The sequence below is a fragment of the Pempheris klunzingeri genome, chromosome 11 (genome assembly GCF_042242105.1).
Source record: "Pempheris klunzingeri isolate RE-2024b chromosome 11, fPemKlu1.hap1, whole genome shotgun sequence".
NCBI classification, from domain to species: Eukaryota; Metazoa; Chordata; class Actinopteri; order Acropomatiformes; family Pempheridae; genus Pempheris; species Pempheris klunzingeri.
In genome coordinates this window covers 9562694-9576950 of record NC_092022.1, presented here as the reverse complement: position 1 = coordinate 9576950, position 14257 = coordinate 9562694, and the positions used below count along the sequence as shown (strand labels likewise).

The 14257-nt window shown below is 39.6% G+C and overlaps 1 protein-coding gene across 3 annotated transcripts in view; it reads right to left on the bottom strand.

Moving 5' to 3' along the window:
* The window catches only part of pex14 (peroxisomal biogenesis factor 14), a 45373-nt gene that overhangs the window by 25151 nt on the left and 5965 nt on the right, over positions 1–14257 (bottom strand). For all 3 annotated transcript variants that reach the window (XM_070840155.1, XM_070840156.1, XM_070840157.1), the window contains exon 3: positions 1270–1354. In XM_070840155.1, coding sequence (XP_070696256.1) covers positions 1270–1354 — 85 coding nt within the window. The remainder of the gene's footprint in view (positions 1–1269; positions 1355–14257) is intronic.

The following is a 14257-nucleotide window of genomic DNA, read 5'->3' as shown; positions in this document are numbered from 1 at the left end:
TGTTTCATTGCTCTATTTTCTCTCATCTTTACCCTCTCTCTCCCTGAGATCAATGTCCTTATGCAAATCAGGAGTTCTTGTTTAGATCTACAGTGGAACCGACTTTCCAAAATAAATCTGCATTAAAGCATCATACATATTTCATGGCCTTAAAGTGCAGTAAGAGCAAACCATTTTGGATAGCAGAGCTCTGTGGAGTTTTCAACAAAGCAGGAAGTAAGAAGAAAATGTGGCGTAGTATGACATCATTTGATATTGATGAGGCCTTATTACATTTGAGATAACCAACAGTGGATTATGAACATGCCTTAGTTGTCAATAATAAGACACAAAGACAGAGAAATTTCAAAAGATATCAAGAGTCATTAGAGTCACATGAGATGTGTGTAGTAGCAGCCGGCAGCCATGGATTTGGTTTCAGGTTACCTTCCCCTGTCATGGAGCTTTTAGGCTCACTTTTCACCGTTTGGCTACTCTAATGCAAGAGGCAAAGTCCCCCAGCACTGCAGAGGTGCAGCACCATAAGTACAGAACTGTGCTTGTGAAGAACCCGTGTAAAAATGCTCACCACAACAGGTTTATCTGAGGTGAAGCCACATACTTTCTCTGCGCATACTGTCATTGCTCAGCCATAGGCTGACTGTAAGAAATACATGGCACAACACTGCACATTTCCACCGCCGCTTTATATTGAACCGACTTAAATGAGTTCAGAGTAATAAAGCTTTTTGCAAGTTTTATTGCACAAACAATATTATTCCATGTGTCAGAAATAATCTCAATGAACTGCAAAGAAAATGAAGAGCCAGCAAACATTTCCACCATCCCGGCTTAGAAAAGCTTCCTGTGTTATGCCTCAAATTTACGATAACAGTTAAATTAAGTAAAAGGGTTAAAATGCTGGAAGGCAATATTGATAATTCCATTGAAAATGCAGAGGGAGTTTGTCAATATTAATTTTCCTGAACCCAAAGGAGCATCCCAACTGGTGTGTCATTAATTCACAGGGCCTGAATCATGCACTCTGAAGCTAAATCGACCCCTGCTAGACCCCCCGGGGCAAAGAGCTACAGCCACAACCTTTGACCCTTATAGACCAATCTTACCAAAAAAAGACAGTGCGTGCATCTCTGGCCAACCACATTTTGTAAACAAACACATATGGATTATAATGTTAATACAATTTTATGACAGACATATATTATATTTTTTTCAAGGATTCCTCCATCGCATTCAACATAAATCAAGAACAAATCAAATGTCACTCACCTTTTTTCTTCAAGAAGGCTTTTCTGGTGGCCAAAGGACTCTGACGTACTTTTGGGTTCTGGAGAAATTTTACAGCAGTGGTAATCTAGGAAGAGACAAATGTGATTTAATTCTTCATAATGAGATCATGTGAAAAGAAGATGAGGTCTGTAGGAACGTGATGCCTTTTAACAGTGCAAACAACAGTCTAGACCTTCTTTAAGAAAAAGGTTCATTATTTAAAAAGAAAAAAAAACGTAAATGGATTCCATTTGATAGTTGCTTCTTAGGCCCCACACCCAGCAGTGAGGAAAAAGACCACCTGACCACTTTCCAGCTAAATGTAGGGAATGACCAAATCAGCAGTTATAAAATTAGCCCATCAAGAGTGCTGGACAAATGGAGTATGGAGCTTAATTTGCTATTACCCTCTTAAAGACAAACTTCCATTCTTAAGTGCGCAGTGGAAGAAAATCTATACTTAATGCAGAGGTGATCATTTGTATCTAATAACTTGAGAATCCTAGGCTGAAAACTTCTGTAATTCTTCCAGTTAAAAACCTGCCATGATCAAATCACCCAGCCTGAATGTTGTAATGACTTGAAACGTTAATGCACTAGAACGTTAAATAGCATCAGAACATCAGTAGTTTTAAGTGCACGGCGTTCATCGATTCTATTATGTTTTCCTTCGAGATGCACCTTAATTTTCCACCCCAGTATGCATTTCCAAGAATTGGAGGGAGAAAAAAAAATCTTCCTCAAATGGCATTAAAACATAAATTTGAAGTGGGCGCCATGAAGTGGCGCCTCCTAAAATAGATAAATATGTAAGAACACAGAGAAAGGAGAAACACACTGGAGGGGAGGTTTAGATGACTTATTATCGCACCTGTGGTCCCTGTGATTCAATTGTAAAAGTCATCCCTCTAATAGGTTGAAAGGTTTTGATTACTCTTCTTTTCTCTTAGTGTTGAAAGATACAAAGTGATTGAACGCCCTGCCAGTGGTAATTCGTTTTGGGTAATGCATTGCATATACTATGAACCCGTTTCAATCCAAAAGAATTGCAGTTTAAACTTGTCCAAGGGGTAGGTGTGGCAGGGAAGTGGTGTAAAGAGCTAGATTTCTGTGACAAACACACAGTGCAGTGGAGGATCACAGCACAGGGAACTTTCTGGAACTTGTGAAAATGTGTTTGAGTTTTCTTTAGAAGATTATGAATAAGCTCAAAAGCAACTTAATGACTGCTATTTCATTTTGTTACACACCATGTAGACTTACATTAGACTATACTGTGGCCTGTGTGGAAACTTCAATGGCAAATTTTATCAAAACATACCAGATTTATCCCAAGAGATGCTGCCAGAATTTATTTAGACAATAATCTACCATTTCACTATGACACTACCGTGACCTTGATGTACATAAGGGTTACGCAAGGGGTATGGAATTTCCTGTATCTCTATATACTGAGGGCTTATTAAAATCAGTCACCCGGAACCTTCATTGTGACAAGCAGATTAAACCATTTGCATGGTGAACCCCCGACTGATGTTCTGGGCCAAAAGATACAGTCAAAACACAGAGAAAATATCCCTTTGATAACAGGACAAAATCATCCCGCTCTTGGCAACGCTTTTACTGTTCGAGTAAGTGAGCCAATGAGACTACTTGTGGTAAAAGCAAAAACCAGAGATAATAAACACACTAAAATCTAATATTCTAATATTTATTCCAGTAAACAAAAGAGTGATGTATTCCCCGTGGGAGGTAATGACCTAATAGAGGAAGAATATGCTGAATGAGCAAACCTTGTTTACATTCTCTTAAAAATTTCGATAGCACGGACAAGAAAATTGTGTCAATGTTAATAGGCATAAGTATGACATCTTAGTAAGGACCGCAGCTAGCTCAGCGGCAAACTAATGAGGCAAATGTCCATTTGGTTAAAACTGTAGTGGTAGATCTTCAGGGAGAGGAAAAGTGCACTTCTTAGCAGATGACATAGATGCTTTGCACAAGTTCCACCCAGACATCTCAATCAATTATAACCACATTGCACAGGTTTCAGTCTTGTCTTGTTATTGACTTATGGATCATCCCAGTTATAGTGTTGGGTAGCATACAACTGGGCTTTTAGCAGGGAAAGATGGATAACAGTACAAGGCTCAATTGGGGTGGCAGTATAAATAACTAAAATAGAAATCAGGTGAATTTCCTTCCTTGCAGGAAAAAAAGTGTTGAATTGTTTTCGATTAAAAATAAACTAGGCTATTTTGTAAAGCTTGAGTAAAGCTTTGACAGTTAATGTACCAAAGTGCTCCATGTTAAGAGCAATAATCTTTACAAACTAGATAACCAATACAGTGTCAGGTAAAGCCGAAAAAGAAGTGAAAACTCAATCATAGGAAGAGATAACATTAACCAACACACTTAAAGAGGGGGAAGTTGATGAACGGACAAGATTACAGCAATGTTATTGAGTTTGAATTGGACAAGACTTTGCACTGCACTTGAACGCCTGAGGGAATCCATGTAACCAGTTGTATATTTTTGCTCTAACTAGTAATAGCGCTTAAATATAATGTACAGTATGACCTATAGATAGTTGTGCATCATGGGCTTTGAGGATCTGAGCAGCTGGGAAATTCAGACTTTCTATACTGAAACAGCAATGCAGTGTACAGTCGTTTCTTTAGGGTGGTTTCAGTTACAGTAAGTTTCAGTACCTGAAATAAACTGGAGAACAACATTTAAACCACAACAGATGAAAAAGACGCATCATAAGATAGGATTCAAGAGTCTTGTCTTCAGTTTTAAGTATTCAAGTTACAATTACCCTGAACTAGAAGTTTGCAACTGTGGCTTTCCTTTCTTAAAGGTTGACTGCATGTTGGTGATCTCTGAGCATCTTTTGATTCACCTTACAGACATTCTGATTAAAATATTACATCTTACCAGCACATGTTTTATCCAAACATACTTTTCTATCATGGTACCATGAAATAAAACGCTGCATAAAAAAGATACATGACTCAAAAGTACCTTCACAACTTTTTTCTATTTTTGACATAAAAATAAGTAGCCACACACTTAGCAACTCCTTAATCCATATTATTTAATACACAAAAAGGTATATGTACACATGTAAGACATTCAGAGGGCATGATGGACCTAAAGTTAGGTGGAGGGGTGCAATGGAGGGGCTAAAAGGAAGTCATTAGCAAGTATAGGATTCAGTCTCAGTGTGAATCAATTCATTCCAAATTGCCCCGGCCTGTACATTTGTGGAGAAGTGCCCCTGATATAATAACAGACTGATAGACATGAACAAAAATTGTGTTAGGCTAGTCTCAAATTTCCCCCCCCCCCAAACACACGTTTGAAGGACCAAAAGCAAGAGAAAGTGAGAGACGGCGAAAAATGAAGCTCTATATTAATTTGGTGCTTTCATGGATGATTTGCTATCAGGGGCAGCCGTCTTAAATGACTTAACCCAATACCTTTCTGATACCAGAGCCCTGCCAGAAAGGAATGAAGTTTTAATGCAATTATTGTGTTTCCTTTAGTCGCCTGACTGCTTGATGTGGCCAACAGTGCTTTTTAATCTTTTTAAAAGAGCAGCTTTAAATGCCCTTCTAATTGTGACTTCTTTCCCACCTTAATGTGACCTTTAGTGGAAGGAAGCAGGGCCTCATGGGAAGACCAATAGGTAATTATTGACCCTGAGAGACATCAGGAAGTGAGGTCCAGACCCGATCATTTAGCTAACACCCTATTCCATCCTCATTCAGACACTGCAGGAGCTTCAACTGCCCTGCTGGAGCTGAACCATTCTGACAATGACTGCGCAAAAAGGCAATTTTATGTCTTGCTTTCTTCAACAAAGTGAGAAAATTAAATGAACAATCACTACCAAAACTCAACGTCAGCATTACAAAATCTGATAAGAGTACTAGTGAAACATTTTTTCTTCTCCAAACTATAAGCCAGTTTAAACTTACTTCTACATCTGTTAAAATAGTACGGTAAGTAAAAGAGTAAATACAGTGGGGTGGTTTTCTGTGTGTTATACTCTGAATGTGGTCAATGTTTAGGCTATTGAATGATCAGAACTTTCGAAATGTAAAGGTCAGAGTCAACATTTCAATAGATGACAAAGGGTCATGGAAAATTTCATTGACATTTGCTTTGCAAAGGTTTAAAAATAACATACAGCACTGTATCAATGTCAGTTTTAGAGCCATGGGCAAGGCTACAATCATGACATCAAAAGCACATTATGCAATTTTTGAAAAGGGGGGGTGGTGGTGGACGGAAATCAAGCTTTTTTCAAGACCACTGCATGTACAGAACTTTCCATTCAGCAGCATTTCCCTATCAGAGCTCTGTCATCACAACCATGGAAAAGTTGAGTATGTTAGCGGTAAGAAACACTAGATGCTACAGTACATCTGACCCAGCGAGGACACTATCAAACCGTAAAAACAGTGCAGATGAATACAGATAATACAGCCTTGGGAGTTCTAAGGCTATCAATAAAAAAGAAAAGTTGGCCTGTTCTTTCTCCCATTCTCTTCTGGAGGTACAGAAAGCAATTTCTACCGAGGTCTAAAATGATATTTTTCAAAACTACAGCCACTAATTTATGATTCAATATGCTGGATATGCATGACAATGTCATGTGATTGCATCACTCCCATCATATTGTAAATCTAAAATTATATCTTTAAAATTTTAAATAAGGACAACACATTTATTTTATAGGTTGTAGTTTCAAAAAATAGTTCAGTACCATGTTTCAAGATCTGGGTAAACAGAATAAAAACACAGACACTTCAGCGCAGCAGTGAAAGATCAGTGTTTGTGTGAGGAAACAGTACTTTATGCTAACAGCATTGAGTTAAGAATAAGATGTAGCAACAACAAAGTGAAGCATTTCTTTTATTCTTGTGAGATCTGTACCTGAAGAGAAACATGTGGCATCCAGCCAGTTCAAAACCGGCTTGACAGATACGGTATAAAGCCAAGTCTGACATTTCTTAATGTGTAACTGTCAGTCGTGCTGCCTGGGGTTGCCCTTGCTTAACTAGCGAGACAGATGACTGTTTAGTTAAGGACATCCCCAGCGGTCCCCGAGAACCCCGAGAGCCCTGATGACTAAAGAGCAGTGACTCCATCAGTGGCACCTCACTTTCACCCACTTTAGACAAAAATACTTATATAGCCCACAAATTCCTTTTAATTCAGGTAAAAGGCCCAAACCATGAGTCTGGAGCTGCTCTGAGAGATGAGGGTCATCAGAGATTAACCCATGGCACTTTAGCAGAGGGGGTGCAAGAGGGGAGTCGCAGTGGAGCACAACAAACTACTTAGCCACCACAAAACATTCCAGCCCCTTCTCAGCTGCAATCCAATAATGGATACTTCCTCAGCTCCTCGATTGGTCAAAATGTTTTCATACAATAATTTAATTCAGAAACACATTTACAAAGCAGGAGTAATCAATTTTAATTAGTTGATTTTTTTTTCATTCGCATAAAATTTAATGTACTACCATCGATCTCCTTTGTTCTTTAATGCAGTGCCTCTTTCCTGTAATTTGAAGCTTTTCTTTTTCTTTTACAGTCAATGATGACATTCTGTGACAAGCGGCTCAGTATGGGGAATGAGCGTTACTTAGCACAAGAGTGCTCACGATGCAAACTTTAGACCAGTGGAATGTACCAAAAATATGTGGTTATAATTTGGTTTCGAAATGTGTTGTGTGTGAAAAGTTTTGTTGAAAAATGAGACATGGAAAAAGTGTTTAAAAGGCAATCGTAATATGAAAATTAAAAACTTTGGTCATTGATTTCTTATCATAAAACATATAGACAAATATATGCCAAATAAATACAGACCAATTTTGAAATTAACAAAAACTGTAGTGAGGTGAATGTCAGTGATGGCAATCTATGGCATTAAACTCACTCCATGTGTGGGTAATGACATTTACCAAACAGTTTATACCTGCGTTACATTAAGTTTTGTTCTGAAGTGAGACATAAAATATATGAAAAAACTTTGGTCACTCACACACACACTTGAAGTCATTTTATCCTATATGATCATATGTGCAAATTTTAAAAAATGGTTTATATTTTGACATAGTAATAAAAAATAATATGACAGTTTTTAGCCACAATCAACTGATCTTCATGAATCAGTTGGAAAATGTTTTGTGAGCAGAAATGAGAGAGAAGCAACGTGCCACATGAACAAAACACAAAGGCTTTTCTTAAAACTGCCTCTGCTCTGTGTGTTGTCCTTCATATCATCAAGGCCCGCAAGCCTTTCACATTCAATTAGTTGATTGAGGCAAAACGCAAGCGGCACCAGCAGCAAACAACGAGAAGCTTGTGTCCAAGCGACACACCACAGAAGTTGTGTTGTGGTGTCAGAAGAAGCGCTGCCTCCGTCACAAGCAACTTACAGTGACAAGCCTATCCTCCTCTGTTGATCCAAACTGCTCCTCTCACTGAGACAGCACCCAATGACACACACACCCTGCAACACACACACACACACACAGCACGGCAACTTGAAGTGAACCACTGCGATAGGCAAATAAAGCAGGGAGCTGGGGTGAAGATGCAGCGAGTTGGCATCAGTTTTGTGTGCAGTCCTGCTAGCCTGCCAAATTGACTAATAAAACTAGGATAGAGAGGCCAGTGACAATAGAGAGAGGTGTCCTTTTATTGATCAAATTATTCCTTCTTGGATCCACGGTGCCACCGGATGAGAGTATGCTCACAAAGACAACCAGACAGATTGTGACATTCCAGTGACATTATAATCGCGCGTCAACCCTTCTCCAGTCAATAGGCTGAATGCACTAATCGTGCGTCTTGGATCAGCAATTTCATGGTCTTCAAAGGGGGCCAGGAATTGGTGGCATGACCCTCCACACTGGGTGCGACCCCTCTTTCCTTAGCGAGTGCCACAGAGAGAAGGAGAGGAGAAGGATGGTGTTAAGGGAGACACATCAAGGCAAGAGGGGAGCCAGAGAAGATTAACATCGCCATCTACTGGTCAGGGGTGGTACAGGTGGAGTCAAAGGGGGGAGGAAAGTCTGGCAGTTTACCCTTGCGGCCTGTCTTTCACTGAGACCTGTCAGAAACATTTAGACACACTTGCCAAGACAATGGGCCACACATTTACAGCGGCAGATAAGTCAGACTGAAATCACCATCAAATGAGGGAGGAAACTTAAGGCAGTAGACCTTCGTTTGGTTTGGAGAAAGAGAGCAGGCAGAGTCTGTTCCTGATCACACTAAGTGACAAAGAAAAATGTTGGCTAATTCTCCTTTTCTCGAGGCTTCCAGCTGCCAGTACGAATTTAACCTCAAGAGTAGGATAAGCATAAAAAGAGTGCAGTGCTGACAGCATCAGAAAACAACACTCATCAGGGTCACAGAAGTAGCAGTTCTCTTTCTTCTCATTTAACCCGATGCCAGAGAGGATACAAACACGACAGCTCGTCAGATCGAATAACAATTCTTCATTTCAACCTTTCTGAAGCAGTGAGGCTACACACTGGAGATTTCATTGGTTATAAAATGTCATAAAGGGACAAAAGCACGCTTGACATTTGGTGTATACGTGCCACACCTAACACAATCTACCTCTTCTCAGAAGTTCAGACATGAATTTCAGGTTTTGTAACATGTTTTGCCTGGTGCAGATTGTGCAAAACTATACATGACGTGACAGTCAAATAAATCAGCTAACATACTCCTAATATATTCTTCCGAAGCACAATTTATCTAAAAAAAAAAAAAAAAGGCGTCCCTCTCCATCAAAATTATGTCTCATAAAATGGGAAGATTTAATCAGATCAGAACACTATAACTGAATTAAAAAAAGGAGTAATCAGAAAGGAATGTTGGACGTCACTTCAGCACAGCACCCTTACTTTTTGACTACGCAAGAGGCAGTGGTCAAAGTTTAGGCGTCAACACCCATCTGAACTCTGCATCAACTCACGTGTTGACGCTGAAAAATACATGTTTTACCAAGCTCCTCCAAAAGACAGAGGAGAGAAGACAACCCACAGTGAACCACTATAATGTCACACGGGGTGGCGTGTTACAGCAAAGGGGCTGAGTTGGCAAGCAGCTCAGCAGCAGACGCGCACCTGTTCTGACATTTTCTGTCGACCTTGACACAGAAAACACATGACAATGCCACTCTCTGCATTTCAAAAGTACAGGCTGTTTGACGAAGCCCCTTCACTTCCCCTTTTCTAGTCCCCATGATACCTAAAACTACTTTCCACACAGTATAGAAGAGAAGAAAACCATGACGTAGTCCTATAGACGCGAGGAGGAGCGGAAAGTCACGCAGTGACAGTAAATAACAGGGAGATGAAAGGGGCGACATACTAAAATCTGAAATTGAGTCATAATTGGGGACAACCAAAGAGTGTTTCCCCTTCCACAGGACTGCAGGGCCACCAATACCTCCCTTAAAATCCCAAATTCCACAGTTAAATACAATCGGGAAATGACAAAAAAAGGCCACAGCCTTTCTCTGATTTATTCCGTTTTCACCATCTCATTCTCACCCTTTCTTTTGAAGTTCATGACAGAGCCACATCCATCTACTATTTTAATCAAAGAGAAAGCAAAGTACTGCTGCCAGGAGAGCTGCAAAGGAAAATACATGCAGTGTTCCTGTTAATCACTGCATTAAGAAGAAGTCAACAGTGTTGACGCACATACCAGGGAGGAGAGCCAGTCCAGGTGTTGGATAATTGTCAGTTGTGCCAGTGGCTACGGGTGCTTCTTTACTGTGCCAGCCTCTGTTTCATTGCTGGTCTACCATTGTGCCCCACCTTAATGATAGCTTTTAACAGTCCTCTATGTGCCGAAGACTGCGTGCAGACACAAAGGTGTCTTGGTGTGGGTTTCTTCATGCTGACTGTAGTGGACTATGGGTGAAGGCATAGACGTTATAATCAGTGCCAAGTGAAGTGCAGCTTTAAGAGAAATAGTTTAAATGAAAGGCCAAAACCCACTTGAAAAAACACATACAGCCTTTGTAACCTTTCTAAAAAAACAAGCCCATATATCCTCCTTTGGCAAACAACCATATATTAGAAACACATCACACTTGCCCGAAAAGCAACTTGCCAAGACAGCAACTTGTCAGAAATGATTCACGTGTTTCTTTCATTCAGACATAAAACTCCATCGGCTGCAGGTGAGGATAACGTCAGTTAGTAAGCCAAGCTCAACTTTTCATTATAACGCACTCAAAACTTTATAGTTACTGTCAATGCACCTCTGTATCATACATCTAAAGTTGGGCTAATTAGAGTGCCATATTTCACTTAAGTGGTCTATTTTTGCAGGTTTTAAGATAATTTATCTGAGTTTCTGTATTCCGTCACTTTCATTTTAGTCCAGAGAGTAGCCCACTATCTCTTTTTTTCCAGATTCCTCAGATAAAGCCACAATCTCAGGGCGCCACACACAGAGAAACTCTGAAATCCCATTAGCATTTTGCTTTCATTATTTTTAATCAAACCCAGAAAACTGACACATATTAATTAATATCCATTACCAGTTTTTTGCCCCTCTCCCGGAGAAGACGTTGGGGGGAAAAGAAGCAATTAACTTAACAAAATAATCAAAAAAAATTGTTTCAGAAATCTCTGATAAATGTCATGTGAGGTCCCGTCTAAATGTAAGAAGTGTAATACATTCTTGCTGTCATATTCCATTAAACTGCTATTACAGTCTTGATAGAACTATTAGTCACTACATTATTAATAACATTAATGTATTTACATTTTTGGTGTACAAGCCTGCTTTCATGCAATAATTTATGAACCCGACTTCAGATATGTTATAACGTTCCCCATCTAGGCTCTTTTGTGTTTATTATTGATTGTGAAAACGGTCAAAATTCCAAGTGAAATCCCACTCTGCCCTCCCCCCACCCCCTTAATGTATTGGAGTGGGCTGTTTACATTAAAGGACTGGAATAAAGTGCATTTACATCTGAAGCATAACTTCATAATTTACATTCCAACATTTATTAGAGGTGACAAACGAGCATTTGGTCCACTCGTGCTTTTCCACAATGCAGCACTCATTCAATCCATATAAATTACAGCTGGGCTAGGGAGTGCAAGAGCAAATTATTTTATTATATTTATGCATGTATGACTCTATAGGGGGTTACTAAGACAAACAGGGAATTACTTGATTAGGCCAACTGTGGTTAACAAAGAAAGAAATATGAGACTGAGGATTGGGCCAATCAAATTTCAGCATTATTTAAATGTCTGGCCTTATTTCAAATATCTAAATTACACAGATTTTAGAGTAAAAGCTTTAGATCTATAACATTGGTGTATTTATAAAATGAGTAAACTGCAGACCTTGTATTCAATGATATACTTCTGTGTATTGTAGTTTAGTATAGAGAGCTATTCTAAGCATTGCTGTTCCAATAGCTTACCCTTTGCTAGAACTAATATTATTCAATTAAAAGAAACTTGCCTAAAAGGCAGTATTATATTACATAATTAGACAGGGCAGCATTTTCAGAAGTGTAGTTACAAATGCACTGAGGGGATCCCAGCATTTGAACAAATATCTAGCGCTGTAGGGGAGCTTGCCGACAAATTAACAGCTAATAACTTACTGGGAAGCAAGATAAAAAGAGAAAAAATGTTCCCCAAAGTGTCAATTACAAATAATTTTTCCTCTGATTTCCACACTTGTGAAAGCGTAATGCATTTCGAATAGTGTGCCAAAATTGCATGTTGTTTATTTCTTTTTCTTTCTTTCTTTCTTTTTTTTTTTTTTTTTTTAAACACACTGGATTAATTCAGAGAGAAATAATTCAGCAACGGCAGCAAGATTGTTTAGGATGGCTGTAAAGCATATGGCTCCCTTATGAGAGCATTTGCTGGTCAGAGAGGGGAGACACAGACAGACGGGTGCAGGGACAGGAGAAATGAAGTGGGATTCAATCAAATTCATGTTCATTAAAAACTGAGGACATCATAAAAATTAGAAAGATGCTGACAAATCAAAGGGTCTCAGTACCTGAATTACCATAGTCATTTACTTATTAAAGCCAGGATGCTTCCTGTCAATCAAGAGCCATCACATTCTCCATTTGCGGCGGAAAGCCAGCGTAATTGCTTCTCATACTAATCAACACAACTTGTGTAATTATGCCTTGAAAGTGACATTGGAGGCTGAGAGCGATGTGAGCAGTCTTGACAGCGGAGACATCTCAGATTCATCGGGAGATTTCCAGCCCCGCTGCAAGGAGACAAGCCACTCTCAGACCAAGTTACTCACTCAAGCAGTTTACAACCATAAACACAAAGAAAAGACGATGAATCAAGCTGAAGTAATTACAAAGCAGAATAGAGAGTATAAAGGAAGCTTAGCTCAATAAGGCCACTTTCCCAAGTATATTGAGGCAAAATGACTACGCTGTAATTAAACTGGTGTCGTATTTCTATCATTTCTTAAGTAAACATATTATGACAGTTCACTAAATTGTGGGAGAATAGGAAATTACAGCTCTGTTACCATGCTGTTTACATTAATATACTTGCTGAGACGAAAACCCTACAAATAAAGCCCTAAGTATTCATTAAAGTTTATTGAATTCGGCTTAATCACAGACTTAACATGTGTCTCCAAAATGAACTTTGCGTAAAACTAGCTTTAACATTCCTCTGAGCATTGGAAAACTATCCAAACCATATTCCCAGGCTGCATCTGCTGCTAGTCACACTGCGGCCCAGCCAGGAAGGTCACAGCGAGGTCAAATAACTGCAACAAATCAAGAGCCGCGGGTCACGCCATGGAACTCTATCTACATAAAATATGTGTATTATTGATATGCTGTATAGTGACAACAGCTTCTTCATTTACTGTGATCCTTACAGGTTCTTACAGCGCTCCCATCAAAATCCAAGACGAAAACACTATTGTCGGGGTTGGCAATGCGGATCTAGTCCGGCTCAGCACATGAGGCAGAAACCACTAAATAAACAAAATTTATAAAATGGGTTGGACTCATCTGTGCTCATCGTTTTCAAAGAGATGGGAGGAACCACCCGAAAAAAAGTCACCAACATCAAAAAGAAGTCAACTGATAATTCTGGCATAGTATGAGGGGAATAAGCGTAATGATTTCATCTGCGAACAGAAAGGAAGATGACAGATTTATGGCTCGTAAAAAGTTCAAACGACAGAAAAACCAAAAATCCTTGTCTGTGTCATTCCTCACTCATGACCTCCAAACTTTAGCACATGTTGAAGACAAAGTACTGAAAAGCTCTTTTGTGGCCAAATATGAGAAAAACAAGTACAGTTACTGACATTGAAAACAGAGGCTTTTACAGGAAAAGCCTGTGTGATTCACCCCCTGCGTTCAAGTCTAATGAGTCAAAAAGTGTGACCTGCACTTAAACAAGAAGTCACAGCTAGAAGCTGTAAACTCATTTTCCCCATCTGAGCCAGCAACGTCGGCAGGACCTGGAAGATGTGCTCCGAGCATGCACGATAAATCTGACGTGAAATCATAATCATAAAAGCAATTAGCTGACCCTGCGCCACTCGTCCTTGGACATGACAGTGAGAATTCATACAGAGTCCTCTAAGGAGGCTCGCTGCCGGGTTGGGCGAGGAGGGGAAAAAGTGCAACACAGCAACAATAAAATGGAGGGCCCTTCCTGTATCATTAACCACCGAAACAAACAGCGCATGATGCACAATGAGTGTTGTGCTGAGAAACAGCGATTTGAGCTTTTATGCTTTTCAAAGAGAAAACTTCACGACCACTGAAACAAACTGTGGTGTGCAGATGTTTCACATGAAAACCTATGGGCATAGGAAACTACAACTGAAGCCATGTGAAAACCACATCCGAGATCACTCTGCATACGCACACGTATGAAATACACTTGTCAGATAACGTTCGAAAT